We start from the raw sequence: 22,522 nt of genomic DNA on the forward strand, positions 1-22,522 counted from the left end.
ACATCCGGAACTTTGTATAGAACATTTCACCAGAAAAATACTCGCGACTCTGTACCGTATATGGACATTTTGAAAACATACATTATTATGGTTACCAAAGAAACATGGTGACATGCGGTTCATAGTCCTACAGTATAACATCTATGATGACGGATAGGCCTATCTAGGTTAAAGATTACTAGACTACGTGGGATGACATTGATTGTTGATTTTACCCCTCCCTCTGATATAAACTTTTTGTACTAATGGCGAGTTAATGATGTAAAGGGAGGTTTCCTCCGAGAAAGATTGGTATTACAACGGAGGTTATACTCCTAATTGTTGTTCTTTCCTCACCGGAACCAGAATTTAGAAATAAATTTAGTTACTTTTCACTCATTAGAAATGTTGCACATGATCGGTATCTCGGTTTCGGAATATACCGGGACGTTCGTGCTGCTCGAAGGTGCATAATCATTTCAATATTGAAAGCCAAGTTAGAGCACACCCTTCCCCAACCTCTAATCACCATCCCATCCTCCTCCTTCATCCATTATCAGGGAGATCTCCCTGCCATTATCAATCCTAAATAGTAGTTACTGTATAAGTATTATTTTAAATTACGAGATATAATATGATATCGCATTGTTGGCCCAACTCCTACGCGTCATCTTAGAATGTTTTTCTGCCTCCTCAGCCAACCACCACGTATTAATAATATGTATGTTTATTATTCTAACAAATTGCGGATACGACTATCGTAACAATAGACATTAAGACATAATGAACAATGAATTTCTTATCAAAATTCAGAGGAATAACATAAAATATTCGACGACGACGCTCGTTCCTTTTGTAAGACTACTTAAAGTAAGAGAATTTGTACGGTGATCATCACTCTTACCTGAACGAAACAATAAAGACTTCAAGATATAACACGGAACAATGTCATAAAGGTGGGCAGCTTACACCGTTCTCTCATACTGTATTATTCTCGTCACTTGTGAATAAAAGGTAAGTACCGTACGTTTAAGTGTAGCCAAAGAGAATAATAGGCATAACGATTGAATTTCAAATTTAAAGGAATGTTCGTTCAAGAAGACAGCTGATTTGCGTAACGCAAGTTGACGCAATTGCGTTGCGTTTACTTTGCCTCCTTTTTTCTAGATACAAGACAAGAAACCGACCTAACCGTCAAACCGACCGACCTAACCGTCAAAATAACGGTAAAACTAACCGACCTGACCGTCAAACCGATCGACCTAACCGTCAAACCGACCGACCTAATCGTCAAACCAACCGACCTAACCGTCAAACCGACCGACTAACAAGTTATATAGGTTAATTCAATTTCAATAATATGCTAGAGCCGACGGCCAAGAGCCTGACCAACAAATTCGAAATGGCCCCACAATTGTTATAATTACTTCATGATTCTATTAAATTTAATAAATAACAATCAGGCTGGTGACCTTTAACTGTAACTTGTAAGAATCGTTAAGTTATTTATTTTGATTAATTTTAATTCAATAACGTTAACGCCTTACACCGCCTACTACCATCATCAACAAGCCAGCCAGCTCATAGCTACTAATAATTCTCCCTAAATCCCTTACTTTACGCAAAACACTCCTGACGTTATTAGCCTACCTTGATGGGATGGATATAAGGATGAGACAAGCATTCGTAGATGCTTAGAAAAGATATGCTCTGTGTGAGCAGGAGACAGGATATTAGAATCAATGGTATAAATATATATATTATATTAGCTGCTTTGTATTTGAAGGTACATCTTTTTGAACGGATTTATTTCATTTTCGAAAGATAGGCCTACAGTGGTTTTAAAGGTAAGGTTGATTATTATTTATATAAAGGTCTATTTCTGATTTAATTCTATCTTTGTTGGAACAGAGTGTATTTTGACGTGCGTGCGGTGAAATAGATACACGGGTTCGGTCCGTAAAATCTGAGCAGTACTTTGACATTTAGGCCTGTACATTTTTGGTTGATAATTTTTCGTTTGTAAACAAGTACAGTATAATAGTTTACATAGCTATTTATTTAAAAAAGGAAATCAGTGTAAATTAATTATTTTTTATATTAATATTAGCGTATAGGTAAGAGAAGATATTATAAGTAATAATAAATGATTCTCAATTTATTTCATTACAATTTTAAGTATAACACGAAATTCACACACAACACAATTGTGCGTAGTAATAAGATGGGTGAGATTACATGTTTTTATTGCTGTAGACATTAATGGCATTTAGAAATCATAAACATTCATTCGCACTTAACATCTTCACACCGAAATGCCTCATACTCACGTACTGTATAATGTCTTTCATCACGTGAAAATACTTACATATTCTAAAAATAGAAACAAAATAATGGTTGTTTTCCAGAGCGTGACCACAGTACTTTTCATCGTCCAATAAGTACGTCCGTTACCCCAATGCTAGCCCCGGTCAGGAATGCCTCATACTCACGTACTGTATAATGTCTTTGATTCACGTAAAAATGCTTACATGAGTACATTCTAAAAATAGATGGTTGTTTTCCAGAGCGTGACCACAGTACTTTTCATCGTCCAATAAGTACGTCCGTTACCCCAATGCTAGCCCCGGTCAGGAATGCCTCATACTCACGTACTGTATAATGTCTTTGATTCACGTAAAAATGCTTACATGAGTACATTCTAAAAATAGATGGTTGTTTTCCAGAGCGTGACCACAGTACTTTTCATCGTCCAATAAGTACGTCGTTACCCCCATGCTAGCCTCAGCCAGGAATGCCTCATACTCACGTACTGTATCTTTGATCACGTAAAACACTTACACATTCCAGGAATGCCTCATACTCACGTACTGTATCTTTGATCACGTAAAACACTTACACATTGAGTACATTCTAAAAATAAAAAACAAAACCAAACAATGGTTGTTTTCCAGAGCGCGACCACAGTACTTTCATCTTACAATACGTACGCCTGTTACCGTTACCCCCATGCTAGCCTCGCCTCGGTCAGGGATTTCTTGAACCGGGGATGGAAAGGTCCCTCTCCATATTGTAGGCCTACCACTTTTTGTCATAAAATCACAGAATAGACCATCGAGACTTTTAATTCGAGTCTGTAAATAGTCTAAGAGGGGAGAGTCAATTTGACGGGATTTTTTATTATGAGGAAGATGAAGACATGTTTAAAATTGTCTTTGTTTTTAGTCATTATCTTCTCTTATAGATGACCACTGCGAACAGTATTTCATTGATGGTAATTTTCGTCCTCTACAAGTTCGCCTGTATATGCGACGGTGCTACTAGAGGTGGTGGAAGACGGGGTGTCGGCGGTGGTGGTGGAAGAACCTCGGACGTCGTATATTTTAAATGCGCACTATCAGAAATATCGTACCCAACTCAAGTTAAGCGATTTTACACAAACCCAACAAGCGTTAATTCGAAGATAAGATGCGAGGGTACTGTTCTAGTAAAAGCATGTGAAGGAAACTGTCCGTCGAGCGAGATGTGGAGTATAAAACGAGGCTTGACTAGGGTAAGCCTTTGCTATCTTCTTCAGTTGTTTTTAGAAAGAAATGGTAAATCGTGATGACGTCACTAGAATAGGCCAGTTGGATGGTAAATAAAAGCAGATCTCCCTCAATGTTTTAAACCATATCTCCGAGTTTCCCTGTTGAAAATGTTTGTGATCCAGTGGCCCGTATTGACCATTTACACTTAGGCTAAGGGAAACCCCTTAAAATTAAGAAAATCTTCTATACAAGTGAATACAATTTACGAGAAATACTTATTTATTTATATTTATTGAGTTAAGTGAAATACTTATCTCACGTAAGTTTTACGGCCACTGGTTAATCTAAAACCGAGACCAAACTTAAAGTGGGTATAGAGGGCGCATAGACTGAATGTATTTGTACGATATTAAGGCAATATTCAACATTAACATACGGGTTTTTATTTACAGGTATGTCGATGCTGTGATATAAGTAGTAAACAATCAATCAACGTCATGTTACGCACCTGCCGTGATCATACGGGTAGAATGTTACGAGGGGTTGCGCGTAGTGCCAAAGTGAGCGTACCAACAAGTTGTGGCTGTACGAAATGTAGCAACAGTCCTTCATCTTGATAACATCACATGTACGCATGAAAAAAAAGGCATGCGGTTCACTTGTAAACTCGGGTGGAGCACGTTTGAACTTACACCGAGAAATATAAAATAATGTTCTATGCTTGAATTGAAGTAGCCCCCATCCCCCCACCTACGATTGCGCGCTAATGTTTAATGTGCTTTTGTATTGTGACAGCAACTGCCAGCGGTAGAGAGCACAAATTTGACGCTCGCGTGCAAAACCTGTATAATTTTAACGCGCGTATCAACTATCAAACAATGATTGATGTTGGTCACGTGCTCTCGTCCGGACCATTAATGTAGCCAGCCTAGGCTACTACAATGGAAGCTATAATTTGGATGGAATGTATTGTTTCGAGATGTTAACATCTATACAGCAACACCGCGAGCTCCATGACATGAGGGATAAATACTAAAATCTTTATTGCTAAAAAATTGTACTTTTGCTAAATTTGCTCGCGTAAAGTTAGTGTATACTGTTTTCATAATTGTATAGCTATAATTGTACGTTTATTACATTCCACATTGATAGTTTAAGTAGGCCTACAGTAATTGAATAAAGTAGCCTATCATAGGACGTACTGTATTTCAACAGTAAAGACTATTGAGGGAGAAATTGTATAAAGATATAAATAAACAACATACCCTACAATAGCAAGCGTCGATTTTCCAAATACTGTAACAGAGGTTGTTTTCGATAATTCGACGACGACCGGTAGTGTACAACGATAATCAAAATATTTGTTGTAACAAATTTGAATACGGATGTAATTAATGATTTGCATATTCCAACACCTGGCTAGGTAACAAACCCGGTTATTATTAGTTGCAAATACAGGCATACTTAATGATATAATGTATTTAAAACTTACTTTGGTAAGAGTCAGTGTATTTATTAACAGTCGAGTCATAGACTAGGTACAGATGTAGCAAACTTGATTCATGCATGCAAAGAGCAACCACTCTTTTCCGCCACGTCAGTTGCAAAACGTACATGTTTCTAGATATTTACGAAAGTCGGTACCGCTAATAAAGAGAGAAACACGTTATCAGCGTCTTGAACGCGTTATATGAACGTCCAAAGACGTTATATGAGCGCCGTAGACGCGTTATATGAAAGTCTAGAGACGTTATATCAGCGCATTAAACGCGTTATATGAACATCTAGAGACGTTATATCAGCGTCTTAAAGGCGTTATATGAACGTCTAAAGACGTTATATTAGCGCCGTAGACGCGTTATATGAACGTCTCTTGACGTTATATCAGCGCATTAGACACGTTATATGACCGTCTCTAGACGTTATATTAGCGCATTAGACACGTTATATGAACGTCTCTAGACGTTATATCAGCGCATTAGACGCATTATATGAACGTCTAGAGACGTTATATCAGCGTCTTAAACGTGTGCGTGAAATGTTGTTTCTTTTGATGTGCCATTGTAATTCAACTTGTGAAATCTTCTTCTACATTCAAGTATTTATATTCATTTCATATATTACACAGTATAAAGTAATTTAATATGACGTCATTAAATCAGAACACAGCTATGTGGTGACTATATGTTGTTAAGTTGTCATTTATTTGTATTTTCGTCAATGTTATATAAAACAATGATTATGATGTGTCACTACTACGAATTAGAAGCAGTATATGAATGTACACTACGGCCAACCCATTTTAATTTTAGGATACGTTAGGTCCGGAATTGTGCCCTTACTTCTGTTAATTCTCCCCCTCCCCAACCTTTGCCGCACGTTGGAATAACATTTATTATTACGCGCGTATATCAAAGCGTGCGAAGAATATTGCATTTCCATCCGTCTTATTTATATTTGAATTCCAGTCAAAACTAAATATTACGAAAAACAAAATATCGTCAGTATAATTGAGTTTATTAAAATCTCAATTGCATAGAACGTTACCGACATAATGCTCTCTGCATAATACTTTCTGAATGTCGCCCTCTCTAGTTTAATTTGTATCTACACCTTATAAAATAACAGTAAAACTTCTTTATATATCAAGGTTATTCTTCTAGAGATTAAATTAAACAGATCGATTTAAAATTAAGTCGACTGATGACCTAAATATATTTACGTATCACAACCAGTCTAAATAATATCAGTTATACAATATAATAGGATAATATATTAGGATATTATGTATGTAAATAACATTTGAATACAGCCACACATACCAAACCCCACAATGTCCACACACACAGAAGTTTGCCAACATAATGTTGATGTCCTCACACCGCATATCAACATATTATCCAGTGTTTACACACATCGGGGACGCACATCATACAAAAGTGTTGAGCCCCTAGTTTGTGCAAACTCTGGATTTTCGCTAGGCGATGTATAAAAGGGTTTATAAGTCAACATTATGGTTCAATTGTAGCCCTTAAAAATTAGTCTCAACATTATGGTTCAATTGTAGCCCTTAAAAATTAGTCTCAACATTGTAAAAGATTGGTGATTAACTAGGGTCTATCCAAAGTAGAATATTACAGTCCAGATAATGACGCATCCTTTAAAGTACATCATAATGTTATACCACTCATCATGGTGACAATAATCTGTACATGTCTATAAACATCTATCAGCATTCTTCTGATGCGTTCTACTTCTGAGTTCAATTTAACAGAAATATAGGAATATGATATAAGTGATCATTCCCATATATTAAATTGACATTCAGGTCCACATATTAAAAAACAACAAAAACAATATCTAATTTAGGGGTAGATGACAAAAAAATAAAAAAAAAAACTCATGAGATACAAAATATGAAAGGCTTTTTGGAAGTCAAGTTTAAACTACTCCAGTAACTGAAAAAAAAATGCTTTCATTGGACAGCTATTAGGCCTACTTACAATAGAGTTTGTTGTCATGTGGAAAAGTTGGGGAAAACAATTTTAAGTAAGTATATTTTACATTGTAAGTAATACATACAAATACATAATCTTCATTTGTGCTCAATATAGTATTGGAATTGATTGTCACACATTTAGCCTACAACAATTAGTTTGTTCTATTGTTTTTTTTTAAACCATTTGCTCTCTATAGAAATTTAATAAATATATAATTTTGTTAATGAAATTAATCTAAACCAAACCTATTGCTAGCATTATTAATTTCATATTTACATCATTTACAAACACATTTAAAATTTCTTTTTTATATTGTAATGTGTAAAATGTAAAACATTAACTTTTATATGCAAATGGCTATCGGTATTAGATTGGTCAACTGTGTTAAAAACTCTTCAATAGAAGAATTGGGATTTAAAGGATGTTTACATTTTATAACAATGCTGTCATGCACAACTAAATAAAATAGATTTTTTTATACTGTAAAATGTAAAACATTACATTTTATATGCAAATGGATATCGGTATTCGATTGGTCAACTGTGTTAAAAACTCTTCAATAGAAGAAATGGGATTTAAAGGATGTTTACATTTTATAACAATGCTGTCATGCACGACTTAACTAAATAAAATAGAGTTGATTTTAATGTCAACGCTTCTTAGATTATCTCTAAACTTTAACATGGTCAAATTCATCTTCAGATCATGTTTAACCATATAGATATTATTACAGTGAACAATATCTCTATGACGTAATAACACTGTTCTTTTTTTTAGCTCATTTAAGTCCAGGATTGACACCATGTTAATTTGGCTTATTCATTTAAAATCCATAAAACTTTATGTAAACAATATGATAAAAACATTTCAACTTTTAAACTACAATATAATAAAAATAGTAGTAATAGTAATACAAAGATTTACAATATCATTCTATGTTTTATATACAGTTTGTAACAACATGTTATTAAGATGTAAACATTCTACTGCAGTTACTGCAGTAATTAATACTGCAGTTTTTTCATCTGAAAAAAGTGTTACTGGTGTACGATTACTGCAGTAACCATAATAGAAATAGCCATCTACCATTCACAAAGCACAAAAAACTAGTCCTCACAGTTATTATTTAAATTGTCTGTACCAAAGAGTCTACTTGTTATTATCATATTTCAATTGTTTGTCTGTACCAAAGAGTCTACTTTTTAATATTATTTTTCAATTGTTTGTCTGTACCAAAGAGTCTACTTTTTAATATTATTTTTCAGTTGTTTGTCTGTACCAAAGAGTATATTCTTCATCATTATTTTTTCAATTGTTTGTCTACTAAATAGTCTACTCATTTTGATTATAATTTATATATTATTTCATTTTGTGTCTGTATTAAAGAGTCTACATTTTCTTATCATTTCTGTTACCATATTTCAATTACTGCAGTAATCATAATAGAAACACAGTCATCTACCATTCAACAAGCACAAACAAGTAGTCTTGGCAGTTATTCATTATTTCAATTGTTTGTTTATCTGTATAAAGAGTCTTTGCGATTTATTTCTAGCAAACTATTGCCTCTTGCTTCCGTTGATCCATCTTAAATCGTTTTGGTTCGTTCACATCTTGCGGAATATTCTCCTTATTTATCGATAATGTTCTACGTATACCTTGTGGACTATACGGTACTGTTTGTTTGTCGAGCGGCTCCTCCAACCGATCTATCTTTGAATCGTACGACTGCGAAACTTCCATGTTTGGATCTTCCGTTTCAACATGTTCTGTAAACGATTCTTCCATTTTAATTTCATCGCTAAGTTCCTTTTCTTCACCACATGTTGTACAATTTCGTATTACTTTAGGCGTTAGGTTTTCAACGCCAGTATCGTTCATTAGTTTGTCCATATTACAATGGTGATTATGTGTTTTCTCTTTGCACTCATAGATTTCATTTGAGTTGACCTCAGAAATGCACTCAACCTTTGAACTGTCAAGCGCAATCTCAAACCACGGGTGGGTCATACATTCTTTTATTGTAGATCTCTCACTAGAAAAATAACAATAAAAAAACATTAATTATTTTTGTATATATTATTCTTTTATTTATTAACCAAATACTAGGTTGATTAATTAACTACTCTGACCTCACTTACAAAAAATATACAGGTCTTGAAATTCAAAAAAAGAAATGTGATAGTAGATTGTTCACCTTTTCTATTTCAAAGCATTAACAATAGGTACTTGAGGCATGATCTGCCAATTTCTATAAATTCAACTTTTTGTAGAATTAAAACATTTGTTTATTTGCTAGTTGTGTTGCTCATTTTGCTAGTTAGATTTTTTAAAACTATTGTAGCAAAGGTTTGTTAGTGGGTAAAAAATAAAAGAGTATATTTCTAGACCTGAAATAACAATTTTTAATAGGATAAAAGTTGGTTTTACCAAACTTAAGTGTGGCTTACTTTCAATAAAAGTTAAAAAGTTTGCACATTCACGGTTCATACATTTTTACATGATACCAATCACTAATTATCAAGTCTTATTAACTCACTTCCCTGCTAGTGTATGGTGAACATAGATACATGATTGTGCTAAAAAACGTGTGAAGATAATGACAAAAAAAGCGTGCAATATCTCCTTCAATAGGCAGATGTTTCTATTTCAGTGTCTCATTCACGACCCATTTGCAACGGAGAAAAGCAATTAGGTAACTGTTGTTAATACACGTTATTTAAGGGTGAGGTAGGAGATAAAACGTGTGCCGAAATGAAAGATAAACAAGTAAGAAAAATATTTGTGTAATATTTATAGTCTGATGTTGGTAAAGAGAATGTTTACCATGCTGGTGGCCACAGGTTAAAATATAAAGCACTATCAAACTTTATGTGATGTGCCCATGTATGGGCACGATTATGTCATTTCACTACCATATTTGGGCATACCACTACCATATTTGGGCACATCACACTTATAAGGATGCTGCTTTAGTAGACAATCGGTATTTTTCAATTAAAAATGCAATTACTTTGGGAATGTGGCTTTAGTTTTCATTAAAAATAAACTACCGTACTAAATGTTCATCAGTCACTCAAATAACAAGTCTTATGTGAATGGTGGTAGCATTGGGCTTGGGTATGAAATATTCGGCCAAAATTAGATAGTAGGATTGCATTAACAATGGATTTCAAAACAGTGGAATTTCCAGAAGTGTTGTGTCCTGATTTTAGGGGTTGGGATTACACCAAGGCATCATATATTGTACAGTATTATTAAAATACAAAATGCTTAGTGGATCATAGGCGAAGAAAACTTAAGTTCTGTCACACTATTAAACTAGTTTGACAAAAAAGGTGTGCCCAAATATGGTGGTGATATGCCTAAATATGGTAGTGATATGACATCATTCATCATGTCCATATATGGGCACATCACATTTTTTTGTCACATAAAAGTTTGATAGTGTAGACAGAGCTTTATATACAGTATTTGTATTTTCCCATCAAAATGCATTGGTACACATTTTGAACTAAAAAAATGGAGAACCAGTGTACACATTTGACTCATGTGCAGTCTAAAGTTCTGTCTGTCTATCAAACTTTATTTGACAAATGTGATGTGCGCATATACAGACATGAAGATGTCATATCACTACCATATTTGGGAACTTCACACTTTTTTTTGTCAAACTGGTTTGATAGTGTAGACAGAGCTTAAAGAACTTGGGCATCTTTCATGATGAGTAGGGAGATACCCCTGGTTCAAATTCAACACCTGTTGATGTTACATATACACCTATTTAGTATAGCTTTGGTTACGAATAGGGATTATCACATCAAGAACCATTGTTTTCCACCACAGTGTAAATAGATACATACCTTGGATCTTTAACACATAGTCGTTGGATAAAATCTTGAGCCTCTTCTGAGATCTCCTCAAATATATCTTCTGGAAACTCTAGATTTATTTGTGAGATGTTAAGTAGCGTTTCTTGTTTGGATTCACCGAGGAACGGTGAAATGCCGGTGAGCATGACGTACGTAAGCACACCTACACTCCAAAGGTCACTCGCTAAGGTAATGGGGTCGTAGTTAATTACTTCTGGAGCTAAAAGATACCAAAATATTACATAATTGTTTTTAATAAAGGTCAACAAATGAATCCTGCAGTTAAGAAAAACAAAAGAAAGACCATTCCTATCATACAGTAGTGGTTAGCATGCTAGCATTGCCAATCCCAGAGGACTAGCTTAAAATCCTGACAATATAGAGTAAATCTCTGTCTACACTATCAAACTAGGTATATGGTAAATATGGTAGTGATATGCCCAAATGTGGCATTGGTGGTGGTTGATGTCCATATATGGGCACACCACATTTTTTGTCACATAAAGTTTGATAGTGTAGACAAAGCTTATAGCATGTCACATGCAAGTTAAAAAAGTTGTTGTGCATTTAATATTTATGAAATGTAATCTGTCTGCCATGCTATTAAAACATGAAAACATATCAAGTTACAAAACTAAATGTTAGTGTATTTTAAACTTTAACAACGTATAATTTCAATATATGATGTTACAATATACAGTATCAACTTTCAAGAAACAGTTTTTAGATCTTAATTGTAAACAAAATCATTCAATATTCACCCATGCCAATAAGCCACAAAACAAACAATAAAGAAAAAAAATATTTGATTTCCGACAGCTAAGTAATATTAATATTCATCAACGATTGCTTACCGACATAATCCAACGTGCCAACAATATCTCGTAGCTCGGTTTCTCCGTTAATGAACCGAGCAATGCCATAATCAATCAATTTGATATTACTAGATGTGCGTTTGTGCAACTGTTCCGTCAATAAGATATTTTGAGGCTGGAAATATATAAAAAAAAGTTAATAAGTAATGTACATACAGTAGCTCGAAATTTATGAGAATATGAAAATTGAATTATTTTAGATAAAAATTATTATGTAAAATTTAGAGTTAATAAAGGAAGGAAGGCTAATAAAATTATCTAAAAATAAAAATTATTAAAAATTTAATGTACATTGAAAGAACATGATTACAGTAAATATTTCTGTAGTGTAATACTGTAATAAAAAAGAAATATAATATTAGAAATAGAAAAATATCATTAAAATTAAATTGTTGCAGTTTATTATTTTTCTCAAGGAAATCGACGTAATACCATCTGTTAAATGACGTCTCTATATTCATGCCTTTTGTATATTTCGAGACTCAATTTAGCAATGGAAAAGCTTGTTAAAATTTATTATCATATTAGGAAAAAAGATTTTTCTTTCTTTAGATATTGTAGGATGTTTTCATTAGAGGTTACGTTTGTGGACTGTTCCCATTTTCATGTAGGGGCGTTAAACTAAAATTTTGTATTATACTCTCACTTGGCAGAGAACGAATAATGTTGATTTATCCAAGTATGCTAGGCACAAAATAGACTATGAATGCTAGTGACGTCATTGATATTTGATATTGTTAAAAATGATTTACGCTATAAGATCTATAATGATATAAATAAATGTGTATAATTGTAAACAAAATCTGCAATTATAAGTGATATATTTGTGTAGAAATCAACAGGCACAGACAAATTCTAAACCCGTCTGGTGATATACTGAATAAAAGTTAATTAATTTGAGACAATAAAGATTTCCCTCCTTTATCGTTTCACGAATCAAATAAGACACAGACAAAATATATACAGAATACAGCAAGCTCATCTTATAGTATTAGTATGCATAATACGGTCCAATTAAAATAACCAGTGGACCTATGTGATCTCTATACATTAATTCTTTCCAGACACGACTGCAGGTAACTCAAATAAAAGAAATCAATACGAAATCTAATCTGTATGTCTTTAAGCTTATTTCTCCGCATCTACATTCATGGAATCTTAAATGCCAACTGCATTTAGTCTGTACTTATTCAGGAATTAATTATAATCAGAATAATTTGTTTCCTTTAGCTATGTAGCGGTATACTCTATACAAATCATACATATCATATATTGCATCATAAATTATACAACATACCTGTTTACCTGTATTAATAGATTTAATTTAAATTTATATTAGATCTTATATTTGATCTTGCGTTGTTCAATGTTCAATGTTCAGAATTGTGCTATAGTGCCCATTAAACATGCAAAAATCGTTTATGTCTATGTGTACTTGATGTACTGTAATTCTCTTTTTTTTTGGTATGTGTTGTGTCTATGAGGAGGGGGCATCAGTAAAGGATTTGTTCGAGTCTCCATGTCGTCAATAAAAAAAATGATACTTTTGTTGTTTTATTTGTTTAGTAAATGTACATACTGTATATGTTCATGTTTGATTTTGGTCGAAATAAATGTTGAATTGAATAAGATGTGTTTGTGAGTGACCAGTTGAATGTATTATTTCTGTTTTTATTAGTTTAACAGTATAATAATAATAATAACAATAATAATAGTTCATTCTTATATAGCGCATATAAGCAAGCTCTCAATGCACTGAACATTATTACCCCATTCCATTTTTTGGATCAAACACGTATGGAAACATAAACAAAGAAACAAAGAAGAAGAAATTATTCAAAGAAAGGTGTTTGCGAGTGACAGTTGAATAAACTTAACCTAACAAATCAGCAAGTTGCTATTTATAAACCAACAAACAAGTAATTTCCTATTGAAACTTTTCAATTTGACCACGCCAATGCAAACTGGTCATGTTTCAAAAGTACAAGTGGAAAGTTGGTTGATAAAATGCTCCATTACATTTCTTCAATATATATCTTTCAGTCAATTAACTTACAAATGCAAGGAGATATGATAGGGTATCAATTCTATATAAGAAGGGGGTGAGCTTGGAATCGCGGAATGCGGATCTTCATTTTGTTACCTTCATGATAGTAAACAAGATATGTCTAAAGTTACAAACGCTTATGGTAGTACATGCCAAAATCTGAAGTTCAAAAAACGGGAGGTGATATGGTTTGAAGTGAGTTTTTTAGATGAACGTCGCCCTCTATTTATCATCAAGACGGCGGCGAGGAGAATGCAGTGTGACAAGTAAAACCTTGGTGGCCAAAACGGGAGTGGTGGCATGTACTACCAGAGACTAAATCTACATTTGTTTGCATTCAAAATCTGGGAATCTGGGTTCAAAACCTCTGATTTTTCATTCCAGTGAAACTAGATAATCATCTTTATTTTTAAATTTTAAGTCAATCTTAACCTTATTTAAAGTAAATGATTTTACTTTTGTCCATAAATCCATCATTGGTTTGATTAAAAACTTAAGTTTCCATTTTATCATCTTCTTAACTACTTTGACTTAAGCAAAAAGATTAATAAATGCCAAGGGGATGTGGCTTTCGGATAATTTGCAATAGAATAAATTTTTATTTTTTTTATTTTAAGGATTTAAACATTTCATACATATTTTCTAATATCTAGGTCAGTATCATCACACCTTTCAAACGACTGCTGGTACAACATTCGTTTGCTTTAGATCATATATCCTATTAAAAATACAGCTACATCCATGTGACTGGCCATTCCAGTGGAATAATCTTCCTTTAGCCACGCTGCATCTTAAAGAGAAATAACTTAAGTTTGCTACATGATACGATTCAATGTAATTGAGTTCAAAACACAGAGTGAACTTTCATAAATTAAGATCTGATCCACCGTCATCGGTAGATGGCGTGACAAGAGATATAATACCATCATTAAGTTTTAAAATAATTTACTCGTGAACTATAAATAATAATACCATATTTAGTAACAAAATTTACTGAAAATCGTGGGAATAATTATGATGGCCAATATTCCAAATATAATGACAATATTTTGGTTTAATATCGTGCAATCATAGTTACTGTTACATGGACAAGGATAATTACTGTTAGTACATACTGGTTCAGCTATATAAAGCCACATCCCTTTAAGTTTAAACACTTGGTTCTAGTCTGTCAGAGGCACTACAGTATATAGTTAAGAAATAGAAATAGTCAATTGACGTTTAGAACAATCATCAATTTCTTTCTTATTCTAAGCTGGATGTTGTCCTCGCTTTTCGAAATTCGGAGCTTAGATATTTTATACATTAATTGCAAATAGAAAACTAATTAAATGCATTCTTTTAGCTCCGCCAAGAGATTTACAGTCTTATGTTGATGTTTATGTACAAAAACTGTAGGAAAATAAAAAACAATGATTAACTCAAAAGAGATTAATAAAATACGATATTTACTATTTTGAATTAATGTAATGTTCGATCACTTGACATTCATGTTGTGTTGCCTGGCAACTAATACATCCAATACTAAACACATGTGGTTGCCAGGCAACATGTTGGATTTCAATTTCAGTTGCTATGCACAGGTGGTTGTGTAGAATGACATCACAGAATTCAGTCAGTTTAAATAACATCTCAATCATCAAGATCTCTTTACCACTCTCACGTATCCGGCGTTGGAAATTCCAGAAAATAATTGGACTGAAGATTCCACCATTATTTTCAACAGTGAGTCTTAATTAAGTAAAGTCCTTAACTAAATTAGCCATCCTGTGCAAAGTTGGAAGAAGGTCAGACTATCAACATTCCTCCCAGCTTGCTAGCTCGAGATAATCACGAGTGGAATGCGGTCTAGGTGAATCAATTGCGATGACATCAACAAAAGATCTGTCTGGAAATCAATGGGTAGTTTGCTAATCCGAACAACCACATATCGATAAACTATTGTTTTATTGATAATTGCTAATTCCTACTGTATAATCCTAATGTCAGAGGAATGTTTGCATGCAAAGAGATAAATACACTGATTTTAAAAGAAAAACAGATTTTTGACTTTGACTTTCACATCATCCACAACAGCACACTAGTAGAACAAACTAATTCCCCAAAAAAATGTCAGACTCTGAGTTATGAAGTCTTCAATTAAAAGTAAAAGAATGAAAAGGAGTTTAAATAAAACTCACACGATATGAGGTACTTTGCAGTCACCTTTCTAGGCAGCGATTTTCACAAAGTGCAAAGAGTTGGCACCTGTTTATATTGTACTTTCTCCACATCACAGAACTAGAAGAAATTTCTATCTTAAAAAATAAAATTATCAACGTTTTTTTTTTTACCTTCTCCAATAAATAAATTATTTGTATTTTATTTCTTGTATTAAGCCCTTTGACACTTGCAAAATGGTACAAACAACATTAAAAAATCACAGAAAAACTCTACTGGTAGCAAAGAGGGGGAACAATAACAGTACTCCTAGTTTTAAAGGTTAGATTCTAGAAAAACTATTATATTATAGTGTCTTAATTTTGCATATTTCATTATTGTATGAACACCTCTATTTTTAAATTATTGATTATTTTATTGTATTATATATTCTACAAAAAAAAATTACTGAAATATTTAAGACGTTTTGTTGTACTGCTGCAGAATATAATCTGAATGCATAACTGCTGTAACATATTTTTTAACATATTGTTTAATAAATAATATTATTCTAATAAACGATATGGAATTCTGAATTTAATCCCAATACCAAGAAGCAATATAATAACACTGCACCAATTTATAACAAGTTATATTCAGGTAGACATTTATGGAATAATAAAATAGTTATGGTTGTCCCTGGGGTAACCTGCAGTGGGACCTACAAAAACAGGTAAAGCCACTGAGGAGGCGAGAGTAATGATGTTTACAGCTATGCTTCAATGAATGTGTGTTTGTGGTATATATTATGTGAATGTAGCCTACCTGTTCCTGTCCAAGAAGCCCATAGCCAGGAATGCTACAGGGGTAGCAGGGGGTTCCTTTTCCCCCAAAGAGTGCAAAAGTATGAGTGTAAACATTAACATTAATATCTATTTTTAAAAAGATTGTTTTAGGCCTACAGTAGATAAGAATTACCTGCTAGGCACAGTAGGACTGGTCTGATCATGTTCCTGATCTGTGGCCTATTGGCCAATGTTAGTTTATCCAGGTAAGCTGAGCAAGAAATAGACTAAACTAACATTCTGCACTTGGTATACAGATTATAAGGGCACTTGAAAAAAAAGGGGGAATTCCATGCAAAATGTATATACCCTATCTATAGGCTTGTCTATTCATTTTGAATTCAGAATTTCTAAATATTCAATAAAAAAACAGAGTATGAGTATGTTTTAAGAAATGGCTACAACATTATGTTTCTTTTCACAGAAATGACCAAAACGTTTCACAGGTGAACAAAATGAGTCACATGGGATAGAGGCAAACAACTGCGCTTCAATTCAAGTGCAATTATGAGTGTTATTACAGAAGTGGTCATTCAAACGGAAGCACAGTGCTAATTTGTATGCAACATTTCCTAAACATTCTACAAAATCCCTCATGCAACATAATTCTTTATTTACAAATGAAATAAGAGAATATAGTAATGTAAATCGTCGTTGGACATTTTCTTGTTCTGAAAACAGTAGACCACTTGTAATCCAAAAATATTGAAACTTAATTTCAAGGAAGTATTAATGCTATTTTATTGTAACAAAATTTAAATCTCCTTTTTTATGTGACCCGATTGGACCTAACAAACCATCCCTAGACATTTTATATGAGTTGCCGGTAAAAAATGCATAGCATTAATGATAATCTTTTTTAAAAATACAATAGTTCCCTGCGGAATTTCTAGATAATCTTTTAAGCTGCAGATAAGTAAAGGTTAATCCAGAAAGTGGTATAGGATGACAGATGGAATAAGCTCAGAAAGAATTATTGATAAGATGGCAATGATGTTCTTTCAATAATTAGATAAGTAGAAGAGCATTCATAGTATTTCAACTTTTCCAAAACTGGAAACACTTGTGTGGAGTGGTTTTCGGACGATACAGTAGCAATCTATGCTCGAGTTGGTAGAAACCTGAGAAACACTCATAAACTGTTTGCAGTTATTGATCTTGCTTAAAAAAATCCTTGTCATCATCATCATCATCATCATCATCAAAAAAAAATAAAAAAATAATACTAATAGACAATAAATATCTAATGTTAGAGTGGCATCGTTGACAAACAACAATTTGATTAATGGACAATAGGTATCTGATGTTAGATTGTCAAATGTCAAAAAAATTAAATGTCTACTGTTGTTAGATCATCAGCACAAAAACAATTTACAACATTAGTTTTTGTGTAGTGTGGTGTGGTTTTCTGGTTTGGAACCCACAGTTGGAATGTTACTGGTTTTCAAGCATTGATCTGGGTTCTGAAGAGGCAATTGCATTACATAAATATTCCCCAAAATGTTCCTATTGTCATTTCCTGATGGTATAATGCCCACTTCCTGAAGGATAATACAAATTAAGGAATTGTCACTGAATGAAAAAATAATAATAATGACCATGTAGTGTTCCCTCAAGCAATGATTTGGATAGAAGCTAGTTTCAAATTAAGGAGTTATTCTGTTTATATGCAAAGGGTTAAATATTACATTTTACAGCAACTGTCATAGTTAATAATTCTTCATCTGTTTTGAGGTATCAATTTTGTTTTCTTAAAATGTTGTATCAAACATATACTGTATCACTACTACTACAATAAATATCTATTAATAATTCTCCTTTAATTCCATCCTGTCAGGGAAATAATATAAAAATCAATCAATAACGAGATTGGGTAATAGAAGAGAAGAATGCAGGAAGCCTAGAGCACACTCGTTGCTATCCTATCAACTCAGCAGGCACTCAACCAACACTTCATCCTCCGGCAACACTTAGCAAACTCAATTTTAGAACTGATTGTCTGTAAGGAATTTGATAGAAAAGTTGGATAAATTTACAAGAAAAAGTAACAAAATAAACAATTTTTATACACTTTTGATGATTCAAATGTGTTTGTGTTAGGTTAGGCTTCCAGGTCTGTGGTCAATAGTAACCACAACCTATTTTTAGAAAGAAACAGTCAGAAAAGTAACGAATATTAAAGTTAGCTGGTATTGGATGTTTTTAGGCCTGTTGCCAAAACCCTAGTGTATGATTCAGTCTTGTTGACAACCACAAGGAAAGCCGGATGGTCAACCTACAAGTCTAATTACTGTACTGTATTTTTTCTGTACATGGATGATACTAATTCAGTTGTTAAACTGCAGAACTATACATAAAGAATTGAAGATAACTAAAGCTTTGTATACACTATCAAACTAGTTTGTGCCCAAATAAGGTAGTGATGTGCCCAAATATGGTAATGATATGACATCATCATGTCCATATATGGGCACATCACATTTTTGTTGTCACAAAAGTTTGATAGTGTAGAAAGAGCTTTAGGACCATTGCTGCAGAAACTGAAGTAAAACAATAATAGAAATAGCAGAAAAAGGAACACTTCATGTTTGCAAATATTGTTGGGAAAGATCTGCAAATTATCTGATTATAGTGTGTTAAGTCTGATCAAAAAGCTAACAATTGCATTCCAATTCAATTTTTAAAATGAAAACCTACAAAGAAGCGCCAAATCTGAAAGCGCCAACTCGTCTGTTAGTTGGTTATTAGAAGAGTATCAACATCACCATGTATATTTTGATTATGCAAAAAAGTAGACTGTTGAAATATTCCAACACAATGATTGGTATGTTGCTATTCATTGTGTGTAGTGTGTTGTGACACAGTGATCCACTCCAATCAATGAACGCCTTTTATACGATATCTGGGTAACAATACAAACTGCTCTTGAAGTAAATAAACAAGTTCTTTACACTCCTGGATAACTTGTTTACCTTTTAAAATCATGTATAAACTATCGTTTCCATAGAAGCAAACAATAATATTGTCAGTAAAGCTCTGCTGTCTACACTATCAAACTTTTTGTGATGTGCCCAAATATGGTAGTGATATGCCCAAATATGGTAGTGATATGCCTAAATATAGTAGTGATATGACATCATCACGTCCATATGGACAATCACATTTTTTTTTTTGTCAAACTAGTTTAATAGTGTAGAAAGAGCTTTAGATTTGAGATTAATTAATAATTAATCTTAATCTTCTGAAAAGTTGCAAACTGGTATCGTTTAGGACAGAAATAGGTCAACGTTGATTTATCCAGGTTACCTACTATAGGCACAACATATTTTCAAAATTGTGAACATTTTAAAGGTGCATAAATAAAGGGCTTCAATAATTGGTAGAGCTTTAGTACAGGTGCATGGTTACCACCCATTGACCTGTTTTGGATTGGCAACAACTTTATTTTACTCTCATTCCTATTTTTAATATCAGTGCAAGTTTTTTTTGGTCAATATTTGCTAGTCATTTAATTTGTTGAAGTGACAGAATGAAATCAAAAAGTAATTTAAAAACTTGGAAAGGAAATACAATAATGAAAGTCTTTTAAATAAATCCAAAAAAAGATTGAAATGTTGTAACGAAAATACAAAATTAATTTTAATTTTGTTTTGAATTATCACATATGTATGCATGGCATTGTGAGGTGTTTTCTCAAATGGTCGTATGATCAAAACAGTACTGGGTATGTTCAACTAGTGTTCATGTTCCGACTAATCATCCATTCATAGAAGTAGGCCTAATGATGAAGAAGTCAATCTGTGGCGACTATAGAATGGACCCAAGAACCGACTTTCTTTGACTTTTAAATAATAGAATGTTATGAATAGTTTGTGATAGAAATGTAGCTCAAATGTTTATTTGCTTTGCACATGCTAAGCCCTCAATATCAGAATCATGATGTGCAAGATGTGTGGTCTGACCCTAACCCTAGTATATAGTTAAATTGATAGAATTAAGGAATATGCCATGGTGTCTACTGGATCAAGCAGCTTCCATAGGGATTCCAATTTATATAGTATTCTTCCTGTATGGAGTCTGGAAACTCAAAACCCAGGATTAACACTGATCCAGAAAGATTACAATAAAAAGAAACAAAACTGTTAACGGTTAACAATTTTAATTTAATCTATAGTTAATTTCTGACTTGCAATGTGTGATACGTTGGGACACATCTATTATGGGCAACCCTGGGAATGTGGGAGCTTTCGACAACTAGGACTACGGTAGGAATGAAGACACGACCTAGGTCAATCAGCCTTTCGATTTTGACACTAATGTATGTAGAACTTTTTTAAGGAAATTTGTCTACGGAAATTTATACTGTATCCAGTTTAAGTTAGATTTCCAAAATGAACCTACAATCTAATTCTGTATGAGCTTTGATTACAAATCCTGGTCTGTGCTTAAAAGGGATTGGATGGACATTCTTTTCACGATAAATGAATCTATCTTATTGACCATTGTCCATAACAATAGCTCTAAGCCATGGTTTTAATCTAGGCTAAACCGTACTAAACAATGACAATAAGAACAATAAGAACAAGCATTTAAATAAATAAGTTCAAAGGTGCCTTGGGTCATTTAAACATTACCACAAATTAACATGTTTATGTTGAATCCAATAATCTTCTTCACAAAATTACTACTGTAGTGTAAATGGTAATTTTCTAATAATGATTGCCTTTCTTTATAAAATAAACGTGACTACTATACTATAAAAGAATAAGAGTGGTGGTGGTTTATTATATATTGTTGCTGACATAGAATCACTAAAACTACAAAATTTTATTGACAAAAAATGATGTCACGAATTGTGGCAATGAAACAGGATGGAGACATTAAGATAATAAATTTATTTACTGGTAGGTTTTTTAGTACCATTGTACAGATTTGAAAAAGCTGTGTTGTTTGATGTACTGTACTAATTAAATGGTTTAAAAATAACACAAAAATGTACTTTTTGAATGCTATATCTAATTAATGTTCAATTGCAATCATTGTATTAAGTCATTGAAAAGGTTCCGTACCAGTAAAAGCAATTTTGGCAAGCACTGATATGACGTCATTGTGTCCATATTTGGGCACATCACATTTTTTTCCCATTTGATTAATCATAATCTTCAAAAATTGTATATAAAACATGAAACAATAAAACAATGATATTGACTTTTCTAAATTGAAAATAATGAAAATTAACTACACGTTATGGAACTCATTAAAAATTTTAATTTGTTAAAATTCAACTGACGTTGCCAGGCTCATGGTGGTTAATGCACTATAATCCCTACTTACAAATTTTTAATTTTGTTTACTGCAAAAAAAAAATGTTAATGGTGGACCTCAAGTGATGACATTATAAATAGAAATGTGTGATGCATTTGTCCAGGGGTGCAGGTATACTGAAAAAAAAACTTGGTTGGGTGCCAACAACCTTAGAGAGGATGGCAAGATGTTAAAAAACAGTGTATGAAAATTTGGAAACAAATCTTTAAAATTAAAATTTTTCACTCTGAATTTAAAATGTGTATTTTAACCTCAATCCAATGTTTTAATTTTTGTTTATTCTTAATATTATTATTTTATGTTGATGAAAAAAAATCCGATACCAAAATTCAGATAAAGATCTGGTGGTTGAAATAGTGCATAGTTAATAAAGCGTTTGATAATTGATTGTAAAAGTCAAAGTTGTTTAG

At 32.9% G+C, this 22,522-nt stretch overlaps 2 protein-coding genes across 2 annotated transcripts in view; one reads left to right on the plus strand and one right to left on the minus strand.

Moving 5' to 3' along the window:
• Positions 1-3,227: 3,227 nt before the first annotated feature.
• On the plus strand, positions 3,228-4,519 carry LOC144841085 (uncharacterized). The gene is made up of 2 exons (XM_078697267.1): positions 3,228-3,532; positions 3,962-4,519. The coding sequence occupies exons 1-2, from the start codon at positions 3,251-3,253 to the stop codon at positions 4,124-4,126; spliced, it is 447 nt and encodes a 148-aa protein (XP_078553393.1). The 5' UTR covers positions 3,228-3,250; the 3' UTR covers positions 4,127-4,519.
• Positions 4,520-6,010: 1,491 nt separating this feature from the next.
• LOC144839901 (serine/threonine-protein kinase 17A-like) overlaps positions 6,011-22,522 on the minus strand; it is a 32,550-nt gene continuing 16,038 nt past the window's right edge. Inside the window, exons 4-6 of the mRNA XM_078695480.1 lie at positions 11,736-11,871; positions 10,873-11,101; positions 6,011-9,044 (exon numbers count right to left, since the gene is read on the minus strand). Coding sequence (XP_078551606.1) covers positions 8,561-9,044; positions 10,873-11,101; positions 11,736-11,871 — 849 coding nt within the window. The 3' untranslated portion in view covers positions 6,011-8,560. The remainder of the gene's footprint in view (positions 9,045-10,872; positions 11,102-11,735; positions 11,872-22,522) is intronic.

This window comes from Antedon bifida, chromosome 4 (assembly GCF_963402885.1).
Source record: "Antedon bifida chromosome 4, ecAntBifi1.1, whole genome shotgun sequence".
Classification (NCBI taxonomy): domain Eukaryota; kingdom Metazoa; phylum Echinodermata; class Crinoidea; order Comatulida; family Antedonidae; genus Antedon; species Antedon bifida.

Bases quoted from the DNA above. Each gene is read 5' to 3' on its own strand.
- LOC144841085 (XM_078697267.1), top strand. From the start codon at position 3,251: ATGGTAATTTTCGTCCTCTACAAGTTCGCCTGTATATGCGACGGTGCT. The intron at 3,533-3,961 runs GTAAGCCTTTGC...TTTTATTTACAG, and splicing joins TAAAACGAGGCTTGACTAGG to GTATGTCGATGCTGTGATAT.